At 53.5% G+C, this 15,513-nt stretch overlaps 1 protein-coding gene across 11 annotated transcripts in view; it reads right to left on the bottom strand.

Moving 5' to 3' along the window:
- The window catches only part of LOC122372578 (inositol hexakisphosphate and diphosphoinositol-pentakisphosphate kinase-like), an 87,483-nt gene that overhangs the window by 9,894 nt on the left and 62,076 nt on the right, over positions 1-15,513 (bottom strand). For 6 of the 11 annotated variants that reach the window (XM_043349947.1, XM_043349948.1, XM_043349952.1 and 3 more), the window contains 16 exons: positions 14,860-14,949; positions 14,468-14,568; positions 13,662-13,943; positions 13,198-13,377; positions 9,638-9,717; positions 9,028-9,150; positions 8,030-8,083; positions 6,133-6,255; positions 5,375-5,486; positions 5,059-5,174; positions 4,629-4,715; positions 2,439-2,665; positions 1,890-2,026; positions 1,417-1,531; positions 715-842; positions 505-604 (listed from right to left, as the gene is read on the bottom strand). In XM_043349947.1, coding sequence (XP_043205882.1) covers positions 505-604; positions 715-842; positions 1,417-1,531; positions 1,890-2,026; positions 2,439-2,665; positions 4,629-4,715; positions 5,059-5,174; positions 5,375-5,486; positions 6,133-6,255; positions 8,030-8,083; positions 9,028-9,150; positions 9,638-9,717; positions 13,198-13,377; positions 13,662-13,943; positions 14,468-14,568; positions 14,860-14,949 — 2,055 coding nt within the window. The remainder of the gene's footprint in view (positions 1-504; positions 605-714; positions 843-1,416; positions 1,532-1,889; positions 2,027-2,438; positions 2,666-4,628; positions 4,716-5,058; positions 5,175-5,374; positions 5,487-6,132; positions 6,256-8,029; positions 8,084-9,027; positions 9,151-9,637; positions 9,718-13,197; positions 13,378-13,661; positions 13,944-14,467; positions 14,569-14,859; positions 14,950-15,513) is intronic. The other 5 variants (XM_043349953.1, XM_043349950.1, XM_043349951.1 and 2 more) reach the window with 1 other exon arrangement.

Raw genomic sequence — 15,513 nt, 5'->3', positions numbered from 1 at the left:
GAAAGTAAGCGCTAAATGCAAAATTTCGTGAACTAAAATCTGCTCACGAATACCGTCCGCACCTTTCATATTTAATGAACATATATAGGGGCATTATGACTGATAAGTCAGACCATTGCTGACCGGGTAATTCTGACCGGTGGGTGGGGCACGTGCGTACGTGAAAAAATCGACAGCGCGTGACGAGTGATCAAGCCCGCACAAAGCAGATCAGAGCACTGCATATGCAATATGCATATCTACAACGGGCAGCCAGAATCGAAAGAAACTTCCGTAATCACAAACGGTCAAGCGGGGTCAATGACCCCGTCTGGGTCTCACTGATCCGGGACGTTTTATCAGTTACTCCCAGTACGTGAGTACATGGTTCACATGCGCCGTGCCACACCGCACACAGTCAGCCGCGGGGCGGGGCCCAAAAAACGGACCGGCGCTCCCGTCAAAACGTGTTCACGGCACGGCACGGCACGGTGTGAGGGTAAGGGGTAAAGGGAGGTAACTCACCATGTCACCGCGAGACTGCGGCCGGAAGCCGGGACCCTGAGGAGGGTTCTTCTGGACGCAGCAGTTCACGCCGGGACTGAAGTGGAGCTCCACGTGGAACCTGAAATCAGAGGACAGCCGTTAGGAGAGGATTGTTTGGTCATTATGAAATACGAAGGTCCTACCAGTTCCCGAAAAGCAGTCCTACCAATTCTCGGAGAGCGGGCCTACCTGTTCTCGGAGAGCGGGTCCTTAGTGGGGTCCTCGTAGAGCATGATGACCACCTGTGACATGTAGTTGAGCTCGGACACGGCTGAGCAGTACTCCATGGCCCGCCGCCACTGCTCGTCACGGCCCTCCTGCAGGTCAGAGCAGGGTCAGGGTCAGGTCAGGGACGGGTAAGGTCACGGTCAGGTTAGGTACTCCATGGCCCGCCGCCACTGCTCGTCACGGCCCTCCTGCGGCAGGGTCAGGGTCAGGTCAGGTCACGGTCACGGTCACGGTCAGCACAGTCAGCCCTTTCCAACACTACTTAGCAAAGTCAACCCTAACCAGCCATGGTATGTACACAATTTGACGCTCTACCCACCGCGGTAGTTCGTCATACGTGCTACATTTCGTCTTAATTAGAATCCTCTCAATCCCGTACCCACATCCATCAGAGCCAGCCCCACCACACCCAAACCGCACATCACAATAGTCACCCGTCCTGTGTACTCCATAAAGTTTACACTACCTTGTTGAGACCACATATCTCTTAGACGACGATCGCCTATCACCATCATCCCAGGTATGAAATACACGATGATAACTATATCTAGCCTACGCATCATCTAGACAGTGATCATCCTTCATTAGCCAAAGTTTCAATAAGACCGCGCACACCCATCACTAGCCCAAGCATCAATAAGACGACGATCACCCTCCACTCACGTCTGCCAGCCCTCCGTATCGCAGCATTGTGAGCAGCGAGTGCAGGTGACTCTCACTGGTAAAGTAGAGCCGCGTTCGTACGTGTCGCTGAGGACTGGAGACGCCGCGAGAGTACCTGTCGACGAGAGAGAGAGGGTGAGTGATGTACAGAGGGAGGCTGAGAAGAGGGAGGTGGGCACAGGGATAAAAGATGGACAGAGAAAGAGCGAAATGGAAAGGTAAACAGCTGAAAGGAGATTGAAAGGACAGGGAACAAAAGACGGATACGTTCCATAGACATTGCAAAATACAGAACATTTCGTCTTTAACATGCTAGGACGTCTCCTGTAGTCAGTAATTGAGCAATTAATTAGTCCTTTTTCGGCGACCGCTGTCTGAGCACAAGAATTATTTCATTCGCTACAGATCCCGTCAGTCTCGTCCTTCCCCCTCCTCAGTCACCACCACCCTCGCCGCCACCGGCCACCACTCACATGGGGTTGAGTCGGTTGACGTTCTCCTCTGCGCCCTCGTCGATGTTACGCCTCAGGTCGGCCTGGATCTTTTTCAGCAGCGGCGTGCAGATGCCGTGACCGATGGAGAGCTTCTCCTGACGAGTCAGACCGTACTCCTGACGGGAGAGGAAGGAACGCGGGTCAGCGACGTACAATGAACAGCGCACAGCCAGCGTATTGATGCATGACCAGTGAATGATCAACGAGATCACGTTACCTTCTACGCTCGTGCACTTAACGGTTTTCGTAATGTGTTAATAACGAATGATCGGCCGGTGGCCTTATTCGCACATCTCAGATAACAATGGCAGTGGTACTCACTCAAACTTGCGCCAGGGATAGATGGAGGTCATGCGGATACTCAAGCAGCAGCGCTAGTGACCAAGCTCGGATGATTTGCGGTCCTATAAAATTCCATTTAATGCAAGCTCCATAAGTCGCCGGACCATAAAATCTCATGTTAGGATAAGTCCGACTGACCTACGAACTATTAACTCCCCCCACAATATCCCACAATCCCCGACTGACCTGTGGAACTATGACGTCGGCCACCGTTTTGGCAACACGGTACATCTCCTCAGCATCGTCGAACTGAAGCACCTTCTGGTTGTGCTGCAGGTCGTACTTGATGTTGTCATAAATGTCAGGAATCTTGCTGATGTCAAACTTGCCGTTGGCCGTCTTGAAGTCCTTCTCGAGTTTGACCCAGCGGCGCAGCATCAGCTCCCAGCTCTCCCCGTGGTAGAGGATGAGCTCTGAGGACGGACACGTGACGCGTGACGTCAGAAACACGTGACCAGGGATATGGATAGTTGTTGGCAAGGTAGCGGGACAGACTGTCTGACACTGAGATCAAAGTGCAAAACTTTCTGCTTCATAAGTTTGGCGAAACAAACCAAGAGGTGCTCCCCTACCATATTGGAGAAATTCTAAATAGCATTTTAAAGAACCGCAGTGTTTCCCAGCTGTAAAGTATCATCAATCCAATGGTGAAATGGTTTGCCGTTGCAAAGTCAATAAAGCGGGAAATCCCAGACGGTCACACAATAACTAAATAAAGAAACAATCCTTTGAAGAGAAACGTCTCAGCTTGATCAGTCATCGGTACATGTCAATGACGCCACTCAAACAGCTGAGCCGAGAAACTAAGCCCATAAGCGCCCACTTTTAATGGAGCACACAGATTGGTATTAGCAGCCACAGCTGGAGAGCTAAGCTCCGATTCTTGCATCAGCCATCGTGCAGGCATGACGCTCCCCCTCTTTTCCTCAACCCCAACCACTGACCAACACCATACCCCTTGTCGACTAAGAGCCGACACCACTCACGGGACAGCCCATCGACCCACCGAAACGGCACATAACACGACGGGGCTATCCGCGCCGAGCCCAGGGTTCTAGCGGCGGGGTAGCCCAGCTGTTAGACGAGTGAAGTGAAGGGAGTCTCGTTGACCTACTCCACTGATATCAACTGGGCACGGTACTCCAGGCTCTTGTAACTCGTTCACCCTCATCGCTCTGGTACCTTGGCCGTCATGTACTTTGTCGCGGTACCGCAGCGGCGTTATTTCATAGCCGATACCTCTACATCACTGCCACTAGTCTCATACCCAGCCGCAGCACTCTACCACAACCTTTATCGACTGAGTACGCCGTAAAACCCCATAGAAATCACAGCTAAGCCTCCGTCGCCGCGGCGCCACCGGATTAGGGCCGCAGCAGCTCTCGCCCGGCGTAATTCAACATAAGGGTCGATTTTGGCTGTGACACTGAGTGGACGGCCAAACGGCGGCAGCGCGGCCACTTGGTGAATTGCCCCGGTGCTAGGGGTTCGGGTGGGTGCCGTCGCCCGTTGAGACACATGAGTGAGAGAGTAGGGGGCGGACGGGGGGGCACGGCTCTCACCTTTGGACTCCTCCATTTTCGGTGTGATGACCGCCAACAGTTTCTGTACGGACGGGAAGGGGCGCGGCTCTCACCTTTGGACTCCTCCATTTTCGGTGTGATGACCGCCAACAGTTTCTGTACGGACGGGAAGGGGCGCGGCTCTCACCTTTGGACTCCTCCATTTTCGGTGTGATGACCGCCAACAGTTTCTGTACGGACGGGAAGGGGCGCAGCTCTCACCTTTGGACTCCTCCATTTTCGGTGTGATGACCGCCAACAGTTTCTGTACGGACGGGAAGGGGCGCAGCTCTCACCTTTGGACTCCTCCATTTTCGGTGTGATGACCGCCAACAGTTCCTGTACGGACGGGAAGGGGCGCAGCTCTCACCTTTGGACTCCTCCATTTTCGGTGTGATGACCGCCAACAGTTCCTGTACGGACGGGAAGGGGCGCAGCTCTCACCTTTGGACTCCTCCATTTTCGGTGTGATGACCGCCAACAGTTTCTGTACGGACGGGAAGGAGCGCAGCTCTCACCTTTGCACTCCTCCATTTTCGGTATGATGACCGCCAACAGTTTCTGTACGGACGGGAAGGGGCGCGGCTCTCACCTTTGGACTGCTCCATTTTCGGTGTGATGACCGCCAACAGTTTCTGTACGGACGGGAAGGGGCGCAGCTCTCACCTTTGGACTCCTCCATTTTCGGTGTGATGACCGCCAACAGTTTCTGTACGGACGGGAAGGGGCGCGGCTCTCACCTTTGGACTCCTCCATTTTCGGAGTGATGACCGCCAGCAGTTTCTGTACGGACGGGAAGGGGCGCGGCTCTCACCTTTGGACTCCTCCATTTTCGGTGTGATGACCGCCAGCAGTTTCTGCAGGTGACTGTAGACCAGCTCACATGTCTCCACTGGGTTCTCTGCAAAAGAACGTGGAAAAAGGGGAGATTATATTGGCAAGGGAACGGAATATGGGGAGAGAGAAAGACGTAGCTTTACGAGACAGGAACGGGAAGAGAAAGAGCTCACAGGCGCAGGAAACATGAGTGAGGACCGAGAAAATGCTTGCTTGTGACAGAGTGAACAAATGTGCTTATAACATTAAGGATTCATCAGGAAAGTTTTCAAACTACACGTCTAGAATTTAGCCTTCGCCCTGGTGGAGAGAAGGGCGTTTTAACATTCGATTCCCCCGCCATGTTCAAATATTCCAGGTAACCCAGCAGCACGCGTCTAAATCGAGAAGTGAACTCAGCGACTCACTGAGCCTGCTGAGCGCCTTGGCCACGCTGATGGAGCCGGTCGGGTTCAGCTGATGGATGTCGTCCTCGGTGAAGTCGCGGTCCTGCTGGAACAGGTCGTGGATCCGGCTCTTCACCCTGTCGATAGATAGAGCACAGTGGTGTCAGGGAAACACGGGATAGCAGTCCGGTCGAGCACACTGGTGCTTCTCCACACCAAGGCTCGAAGAACAAATACTGCGTCCACACACATGAAGATCAGTGAGGAGGAGCCTCAGTGACCGCCTAGACACACAGCAATCGTCTAATTCTTTGGTAAGACTCGGGCGCTGACTCACATGTTGAGTAGGTTTCTGGAGTCAGAGTCGTTGTCCAGAAGTCCGTTGGTGTCTGCTGACTTCACCATTTGTACCAGGATCGGAGTGAGCTCTCCCTCGAGCGCCAGCAGACCTGAAAAAAGGCAAATGAAAACACAACTCAACTAAGATCATTACCTACAAAGGAAAGCTGGTCTTCGGTAATTAGTCATTACACATTGCACAGCCTACAGGACAGCCGGCTGGTCCCGTGATCACCATACACAAAACACAACTGGTACAAGTTTAGCATAAACAAAATATCGCTGGATAGGGCAGCTGGTGTCCAATCAACTATAAACAAAGAACAGCTCATTTTCAAATCAGCGTTTACATGTTAATATAGCCCTAAGATAACCATCAGCAAAGTACAGCCGGTCGAGGCCCTCGTCCCTCGTGCGTCAGTAACCGAGAAAGTATCCAGCAACCTTCGGTCCAGCATCCATCCCGCTCACAGCAGTTTGGTCCCCAGGGATCCAGTTAAAACAGCGTCAATTCATGTGCCCCAGGGGCTTCCCCAGAGTTTGGGAAACTCTGACAGCCACCAGTGAACTATCCTGGACTGAGACGCAGCTGTAGCCAGCCCGCGGGTCTAACCACCCACCTTTGACGAAAGCAGTAGCCGGTGAGTGATGGGTCCAATCACCCACCCTTGGCGAAAGCGACGCGCGGGCAGCGGGGGTCTAACCACCCACCTTTCGCTAACGAGGCGACCGGGTAACGCAAGTCCAACTACCCACCTTTTGCGAACGCAGCGGCGGTCATCTGCACACGACCCTCGTCGGACGCGTAGATCTTGAGGTCGTGCCGGTAGGTGGAGTGGAGCCTCAGCAGGCCGAGCCCCTGGGTACCGGCGTACTCCCCTGCGGCGCGGTCGACGAGGCAGGTCAGAGCGGGAGGGGATGGGTAGAGGTCACCTGACGGGGCGGCGTGGGACCCAGATACAGACAGGGAGGACTGAAGTTGACAGCAGCGGAGACGGGCCACAGCAGAAAGTTCGACAGTCTTGGCTATGTAAATCACACAGACGCACACGGACAGGGATATATTTAAACAGCGGAGCTCAGTCAGCCGTCAGTTACGAGAAGTTAGCCAAAAGGAGGAGACCCACGATACTGAATAACAATTCACAGCACACAGTGACCACAGTCAACCCGAGACGACTGGACACAGCACCGACAACATATTTAACAGACATTCGTCACAGTACACGCACAGGCACCGATTCACCCCAACAAAATCCATACGCTCTTGTCTTTATCCTTGTGAAAGAAAACTAATTGACGACAGATTAAAGGTGATTCACGTTAAAAGCAAGGAAGATAAGCAATTAGGAAGTCAATCAATAAAATAAAATGTGATAAAACTTTTTCTTTGAATGGTTAGACGAGAAACAAAAAATGATTATGTCATGGTTACCAAAGGAAAGCATAATTAATGTAAAACATTCAACAAATAAAAACAGCACACACATTATAGAGAAAAGCTACCCTTCCTGGCATCTAAAGGCTGGCGACACGGCGGGAGTCTTACATCCTTGGAATTGTCTTTTTTTATAATAGCCACAGCTTTGGCCGTCGGATCTCTTTATGCACTTCAACCATGCACAATAAATCAATTCCCTTATTTCGCTTTTTTTTTGTTATCGTCTCGTCACCGATGCAGCTGGGCTATTTTTTGCCATTAGAAACATAAAACACCAGCCGGACACCCTACGAATGAAATAAAACACGAAAAAAGAAAACTCCCAACACTGAAAAACTCCCACCGTGTAGCCAGCACACAACCCGTCGACTATATCCGCATGCGCCCAAATCCCAACCATATTTGTTCCCCATCGTCACCGTTTCATGCTTCGGCACTGGCCAGTAGTTTCGGGCAGCGAGCGTACGCGCCGAGGCGGGGCGGGGCGGACTGAAGGCGGGGCGGGGCGGACAGATCGACAGGAAGGCAGGACGGGTGTGCAGCCACTGAGACGGTCGAGCGTTCATGCGGTTAGTACGGCCTGGGAAAGGATGGGAGCGGTGGGCGGGTCGTTGGAATGGTAGGACCCCGAGAGTTGGGGGATTGGCCCCACCCTAAAGCTAAGCCCTGGACGGACCCACCCTGAAAACCTGGTCAATCTACAACTCCCCTGGCCCCGGGTCCCCGCTGCTACCCGAGTACACTACTGGATGCCCAGAATAGCCTGGTGTTATCAGTGTATTGGCCCCTCCCCCCACTCCACCCTACCACGCCAGGAACAGATGGAATTGATTACTAAGGTATCCGAGGTTACCCCTGCCCCCACTGTCACAAAAATACATAAATAAGAGGTATGTTAAGATGAGTTAGGGTGAACGATGAGGTGTTAATTGATCAACACATAACCAGTGAAATATCTCAGCAGTCTCGTTTGCTGGTAAAATGGAAATCGGACACAAAAAGAATCATCAGAACGCAGAGCGCAGGCACAACCAAACCAGGATGATGACTGGTGTTAGTAGGATAGAACTCAAGCAGAAGCAATTAACAAAAGATACCGAGACCAGCACAAACCAAAAGCGACAGAGAACAGAAGAAACAGAGGTGGTCGCTGGCGGCTACAGAGTGGCAGACAAATGAGAGAGAGAGCGCCGGCCGGAACAGCCCACTAACAGTGATATGCGGGGAAGCCCTCCGACATTCCTGATCCCCACGGCTGCATTATACCTGCAGAGAAAGGGATACAGACCAACGGTCAGCCGGGCCGCGCCTCCACCCCTCTCTCCCCCTCCTCGCTCTGCTGAGCGCGTCAGGGGTACCCGCCCGCAAACAAACATACAAACACAGAGCGCGCTGTGAGCGGGATGGAGACGACCATGGCCAGAGTGTGCCGCGCGCGCCTCACAGCCGGGCTGGGAGAGCGGTAATCGGCGGTTAGAAGAGCGCAACTCTACAAGTTCAGAGCATTCTTCTATACTACATGTAGCGCGCAATTACTAGAGTTTAGTGGGCGCCATTCCAAAAGTTTCGGTTGCGTGAAGCTGTGGCTCAAAGCGTGCAATTTCAAGAATTTTAAGCGCATGAACCTACTGTTTCAAGGGCGCTATTCCCTGGATACTGAGGACAACATTCACGTATTTTGAAGCGCAATAAGCTGTCGTTTGGAGCACGCTATTCCAGAGAAACGGAGCGCGCTACTCGTGTTATGAAGCGCACCACTCCCGGATTTGGAACTCGTTACTCTTCATTTTTGAGCCCACTAACTATTCCCGTCTTACTGGTATTTCATTTAGTGCGCTATTCCCGGGATGCAAAGCACACGACACAATGCTGGCCTAGGTCAGGGAGATAAAAATTACAGGGAACCAGACACAGCAATCTGAAAACAGGACAACGACCTATATGAAGGAAAAATGCGTCCAACTGATGCAAGTATACAGGAAAAAAATCAGTAGGCGGCAAACCAACGCAACACAACCAGTGAGCACGGCTGCAGGAGGCGGGACATGACGGGTGCGGCGGCAGGAGAGGACGGGACAGCCGCTCGCCGCCGTAATACTCCCATCCCGCGGGCCTACCGGGCGTCCCAGCCGTGTCCCACTGGGAGCCAATACGGGTGGGACAGATCTAACCCCGCCCCCCGAGCGGGCCGATCAGCAGCCGACACTTACCTTGGCCTCCCGGGTACATACAACGGAAAATTTTGCCGAGCTCCTCGGCCTGAACGCGACCGGCTGGTGTCAGTTCACCGCCCCACTTGAGCACCAGCACCAGAGACGGGTCGTCCGACGTCTCTGCCGGGAACAGTGGAGACCGTCAGAGAGGGACACCGACAGGACAGGACACAGCACCAGCACCAGAGACGGATCGTCCGACGTCTCTGTCGGGGATAGAGGCGGCTGTCAGAGAGAGAATGAAACGGAGCAGGGGGGGGAGAGACACAGCACCAGAGACGGGTCGTCCGACGTCTCTGTAGGGACAGTGGAGATCGTCAGAACGGGACACGGACACGACAGGACAGGACAGGACAGGACAGGATACAGCACCAGAGACAATCCATTCTAGGTCTCTGCCGGGGACAGTGAGACCGCCAGGAGCCGGTTAGGAGAGAGGCGCCTACACTGTCAGATAGGAGGGCCGATACACACACCTACAGTCAGGGCATCACAAAGGACATCACGTAAGGAAGACCAACATTTTTCACGGAGTACCCTGTCTCTCCCACTCCCCACACATGCACCATACGCACACTGCCTTGCAGCAGCCCTGCCTCGGACTGACCGGTTTCGCTGCTGCGCTTCCACCCCTTGGGCTGGTACTTGAGCTGGATCTTCCTGTTGATGCCGGAAAAGTGGCCGTACCTGATGACAAACGAGCGTCCTCGTCAGCACTGCCGGATAGTCCATCAGTCAAAGGAAGGATGCAGCGAGATGGGACCGTCACCTAAGGAGGCATACGGAGCGCGACGGGGGCGGAATCCGACAGAGCGGAGGTCAGGTCATGGATCAGGAGTGGTGCCGCCAGGGGGTGATACACGCAGTGACAGGTCAACCAGTGACCAAACACCAATCCACATCTCATCCATCCCATGGCACATGTGTAATCTGCAGAGCTGCAGGCGACCAGCCGTAAACAAAGCCCAGCTCTCAGAGCAAGCAGAAGTGTGAAAATGACACTTGGAGGTGCGATATGGAACATACATAATGAACTTCATTCAACTCAGCCAAGGTACGGGCATCTGCTTTCATACACACCACGTCATGTAGGAGTACCAACAACCACGTCACACGCACACACGTTGGGCCATACTACGGAAACACAGCACGCGACACTAACACGCACGTCAACACGGTCATGCGACGTAGGACGACTGGCAGACGAGCGAGAGTGCTGTTGGTACCAGAGCGGTACGCCATTACGGCCGGACCGAACGGGCTACACCGTCCCGAGAAATCGGTACTGCGAGGCGAGGGTGTCCGACTATAGCGGTCGGTCGGTTTCGTAAGGGCGCACGCCGCCCGGTCGTACGAGCCTTACCAGAAGGGTATGTCACCTCAGCCATTCGTGCAGATCGCTGACCGAGAGTCACAGATCAGTCACAAATCACGGCAAACCACGGCAAACCACGGCACAACACAACACAACACACCACACAACACAGTCCACACGACTGGCGGTACCGCAAACCAAACGCCATCCCAAAACAAGGGAGAGCAATAGAAGTAAAGAAGTGGCATGCACCACCGACACCAAAACCCACACCATGGACCAGCTGGGGTCAGCCCAACACCAAACCGAGCTGGGCTTCGCATGGGGGGGGGGAGAGGGGGAGGACGCCTAGGGCTAACACGGGAGGGAAAGGGGAGCGCATGCCAGCTCCCTAATCAACGCAAACCGGACGGTCGGGGCGGGCGGGCGGGTCGTCGGAGTATTGACAGCTATACAGAGGCAATGTGACTTACACCACGGCTGGCGGCTGGTCAGAGAGGAGCACGCTGCAACGGAGAAACAGAGAGAGGACCGTCACTGGTAGCTCAGGGCAGGATAGCGAGAAACAGAGAGAGGACCGTCACGGGTAGCTCAGGGCAGGATATAGAGAGAGGGTAGAGATACAGAGAGGGGACCGTCACTGGTAGCTCAGGGCAGGATAGAGAGAGAGAGAGAGAGAGAGAGAGAGAGAGAGAGAGAGAGAGAGAGAGAGAGAGAGAGAGGGCAGAGAGGCAGAGAGGGGACCGTCACTGGTAGCTCAGGGGAGGATAGAGAGAAACAGAGAGGAACGTCACTGGTAGCTCAGGGCAGGATAGAGAGAAACAGAGAGGAATGTCACTGGTAGCTCAGGGCAAGATAGAGAGAGAGAGGGCAGAGAGGCAGAGAGGGGACCGTCACTGGTAGCTCAGGAGAGGATAGAGAGAAACAGAGAGGAGCGTCACTGGTAGCTCAGGGCAGGATAGAGAGAAACAGAGAGGAATGTCACTGGTAGCTCAGGACAGGATAGAGAGAGAGAGGGCAGAGAGGCAGAGAGGGGACCGTCACTGGTAGCTCAGGGGAGGATAGAGAGAAACAGAGAGGAACGTCACTGGTAGCTCAGGGCAGGATAGAGAGAAACAGAGAGGAATGTCACTGGTAGCTCAGGGCAGGATAGAGAGAGAGAGGGCAGAGAGGCAGAGAGGGGACCGTCACTGGTAGCTCAGGGGAGCATAGAGAGAAACTGAGAGGAACGTCACTGGTAGCTCAGGGCAGGATAGAGAGAAACAGAGAGGAATGTCACTGGTAGCTCAGGGCAGGATAGAAAGAGAGAGAGGGCAGAGAGGCAGAGAGGGGACCGTCACTGGTAGCTCAGGGCAGGATAGAGAGAAACAGAGAGGAATGTCACTGGTAGCTCACGGCAGGATAGAGAGAGAGGGCAGAGAGGCAGAGAGGGGACCGTCACTGGCCGGCCAGGAAAGGGTGGAGAGAGGTATTCATGGTAAGGTCTTGAAGGGTAGAAGAAGGAGGTGGAATGAGCACTGGGTAGACAGAAGAGGAAGGTGAGAATGTTAAGGCAGGAAATTAAAGAAAAAAGAAAACGGGGAAAAATAAGAAAGAGAGGAAAACAGAGGAAAACAAGAAAACAAGAGAAAGCGGAAACAGAGGAAGGAAAGACAAAGAAGAACAAGAAGAACGAGTAGAACCAGCGGAAAGAGAACAAGAAGAGCCTAAAGAACAATAACGAAATCGAACAGTCGTTGACTAGAAATGAATGTCACTGGTAGCTCACGGCAGGATAGAGAGAGAGGGCAGAGAGGCAGAGAGGGGACCGTCACTGGCCGGCCAGGAAAGGGTGGAGAGAGGTATTCATGGTAAGGTCTTGAAGGGTAGAAGAAGGAGGTGGAATGAGCACTGGGTAGACAGAAGAGGAAGGTGAGAATGTTAAGGCAGGAAATTAAAGAAAAAAGAAAACGGGGAAAAATAAGAAAGAGAGGAAAACAGAGGAAAACAAGAAAACAAGAGAAAGCGGAAACAGAGGAAGGAAAGACAAAGAAGAACAAGAAGAACGAGTAGAACCAGCGGAAAGAGAACAAGAAGAGCCTAAAGAACAATAACGAAATCGAACAGTCGTTGACTAGAAATGAATGAAGAAAAACGAATGCATTGAACATAAGATTGCATCTCAAACAGCCATGGAGATGTGCTAAGCAGCCATAGAATAATTTGGCTGGCCAGTGACCAATGATCGGAGAGACGACCGGAAGGCTCAGATCGGGATGTAGCGGAGAAGAAATAGAAACCAAGAAGATGAAGAGCAAACGAGAAAGAGGCCAGCGACAGAAGGCGAAACAGGATATCAAAGAGAAAAGAACGGTCTCTGGCGGAAGGGGCGACGGAACCAAAGGGAATGGACGCCATTCCACAGAAGGGCAGAGTAAAGAGCTTCCCGGCGACCGGGAGGTGAAGCAGCGTCGCCGCAGACTGGTTATAGATGGAGGAGCTAACGTTCTGGATAGCGCAGAATCTGAATTGCACGGGAGGAGGGCGGCTACAACAGGAGAGGAATGCCGATGATGGACCAGCGCGGCGTAGGGGGCAGCAAGGGGCCCAGTGAGGGGCAGGGAGCGATAGAGGGACCCCGGCGGAGGCACATACCAGGCGATAGGGTCGCCCCCTCCCCACCCGTCCACTGCTCGGGACCCTGCCCCGCTCGCCCACCGCCCGCCCCGTCCGTCCGTCCGTGCGTAGCCCGCTGTACTGACCGATCTACTCGGGGTACACGGAGAGCGCGTCCAGAGCCAGGGTACAAACACACGCGCACACGCACACACACAAACACACCTGACACCACCGGCCGACACTAGTACACTCACATCTCGAGTACGTTGCGGAGCTGCTCGAGCTTGGCTCGCTTTTTGGCCACCTCCGGGTGATCGGGTGACACCTCCAGCAGCTCGCGCGCCACGTCCAGGATCTCCTGCAGCTGTTTGGGCTTCTTCAGCTTGATGTGGCCCTGCTGACCGCCGTCGTACTTGTGGAAGATGGCGAAAAACCTGGACGTACGAGATAGCAAGAGATGTCAGTCTCCCAGGCAAATGTATTATTGCGAATTGAAAGTAAGCCGCAGTTAGATTACAATAAAAGCAGATTTAGCCGTAAATTACCTATGCGAAATGCATACCGTTAGGTCATATCTATGGGTTGATCGATAATAGTACGATAACTTATTCCAGCAAACGTTTATGCATTGGGATGTCATCCTACCGTCTCACAAAAAAGCACTCATAAGAACACCATATACCACACCTCCAAAACATTCATCGCCCTCTTCACGTACTTTTCATGTCTGATCTCCATTTTCATTTTCTGTTTGGGCGTGCGGTCTCCGTGTCGTATGACGGCTATGGCGCAGCGCAGCTCCATCATCTTGCCGAAGGTGGTGGGCACGATCGGAGGATCGTCCAGCTGGAACGGCACCGACCACGGGATGTGCAGCGTCGGCGCCAGCTCCCGCAGCACCATGTTGCCCAGGATCTTCGCTGAGTCGTCGTAGTACTTGTTGGAGTTTTTGACAAAGCTGAAGCCGTTGACGTCACAGACGTACGATCGCCCGTTGGCTCTGTCGGTTATAAAAAGAGGGACGGGAGGGAGGGTGAGACGGGGGTGCGATATAGCCTCGCTGCTGTTGTTGCGACCGGTCACATCAAACCATCATCATCACCACGGCTGTTCCACGCTAGCTGGGGGAGTGAACGGGCTGACGTCAGAAAATCCCGACAGAACGGATGGCTAGTAGAATCAGAGGGACAGATACGACCATGGACCTCTGATGGTCCGATCCATAGATCCAAGCTGAAACACAGCAATATCAGTGGGACAGAAACCAGATACAGTTACTAAAGCCGCACGGCCGCAACACATCAACATTTCCAATTTCCATCTAACCTGTCATTCATTAGCGGCGGCAGTCCTCAAAGGGACTACCAAATCGCGTACAAAGGAAAATCAAACACGCTTTTAACGTCATTGATTGATGTCACAAATGAGCTGCCCCTGAGTATTGAGTCAATCACCGTCTATCTCAGCCTGGTAGCACTGCGCGCGGCGCTCTACACCCTCAGTACTCAGCAGTTTAGCACTCACCTCAACAGGTCGAACCCGCACACGGTCTGTTTGAATGCCTGGCACACCTTGCGGGCGATCAGCTTCTCGTTGTTGGTCAGGATGACGGGATAGCGCACCTCCTGTAGGGGTCAGGGCAGGTCACGGTTAGCGAGAGGTCAAGGTCAACGGCGCACATTCCAGCTGAATGTTGGGCACGGGTCGGAGCGGGTCCCGAGGGAGTCAAAGGCCGGTCGATGTGGCTCTGGTTCAGATAGTGCGCCCGGTCAGAGTTACATACAGTAAGAACTAGACTGACTGAGGTGCAGAGTCGCTAAGCATAATGACATTGGCAGTAACACAATGGCTACATTGGCAACGGAAGCACAGCGACCAATCTGCACAGGGTAAAACGCAGACCAGCACCCACGAACCTTTCCATCCTGGTCCCTCTCGACCTTTCCGTCTAGCGCCGGCGACTTCCTGGCCTCGGCGTGCGCGTACTCGGGTCCGACTGTGTACACCTGAGGACGGAGAGGGCAGGGTGTCAACACAGGTGGAAATCAACGTGCGCATACTCGGGTCCGACCGTGTACACCTGAGGACGGAAAGAGATGAGAGTGTCAACAGGGGTGGAAATGAACGAAGATGAGCGCACACAGTGCATAGGGTACAACGCCTGGGGAAGGAGAAGGGGAGGACTGTTGGTAGAGACTGTACTAACATGGAGATGAACGCCTTCACCAATAATGGGGCGTCTAATAATGGGGGTCCTCTCCCAGACGCATGTTGTCAATGTCCTAAATGTCTCCGTTGGCAGCGTTCTGTCTCGCTCCTATCGTTGGCAGAAGTGTTTCAGAATTATATAGGCAATAGTTATCAGTGCCTCGTTGTTCACGTTGGCAGTAAAACATCTGTCCACCGTTTGAAGTAATGTCTCAATATCCCCTGCCAGCGCTGTCTCAACAGCAGGTCGGCAACAGCGTCTTTATCCGTTATCACCACCCGGCGCCACCACACTCATTTACCACAAAAAGATACCCACATTAGGACCGGCGGGAGACCTCCCCGCAGTCAGATCCCCGCCG

The sequence above is a fragment of the Amphibalanus amphitrite genome, unplaced genomic scaffold (genome assembly GCF_019059575.1).
Source record: "Amphibalanus amphitrite isolate SeventyFive unplaced genomic scaffold, NRLGWU_Aamphi_draft 001375F_arrow, whole genome shotgun sequence".
Classification (NCBI taxonomy): domain Eukaryota; kingdom Metazoa; phylum Arthropoda; class Thecostraca; order Balanomorpha; family Balanidae; genus Amphibalanus; species Amphibalanus amphitrite.
The sequence above is the reverse complement of the archived record's forward strand: the minus strand, read 5'-3'. Positions and strand labels throughout refer to the sequence as shown.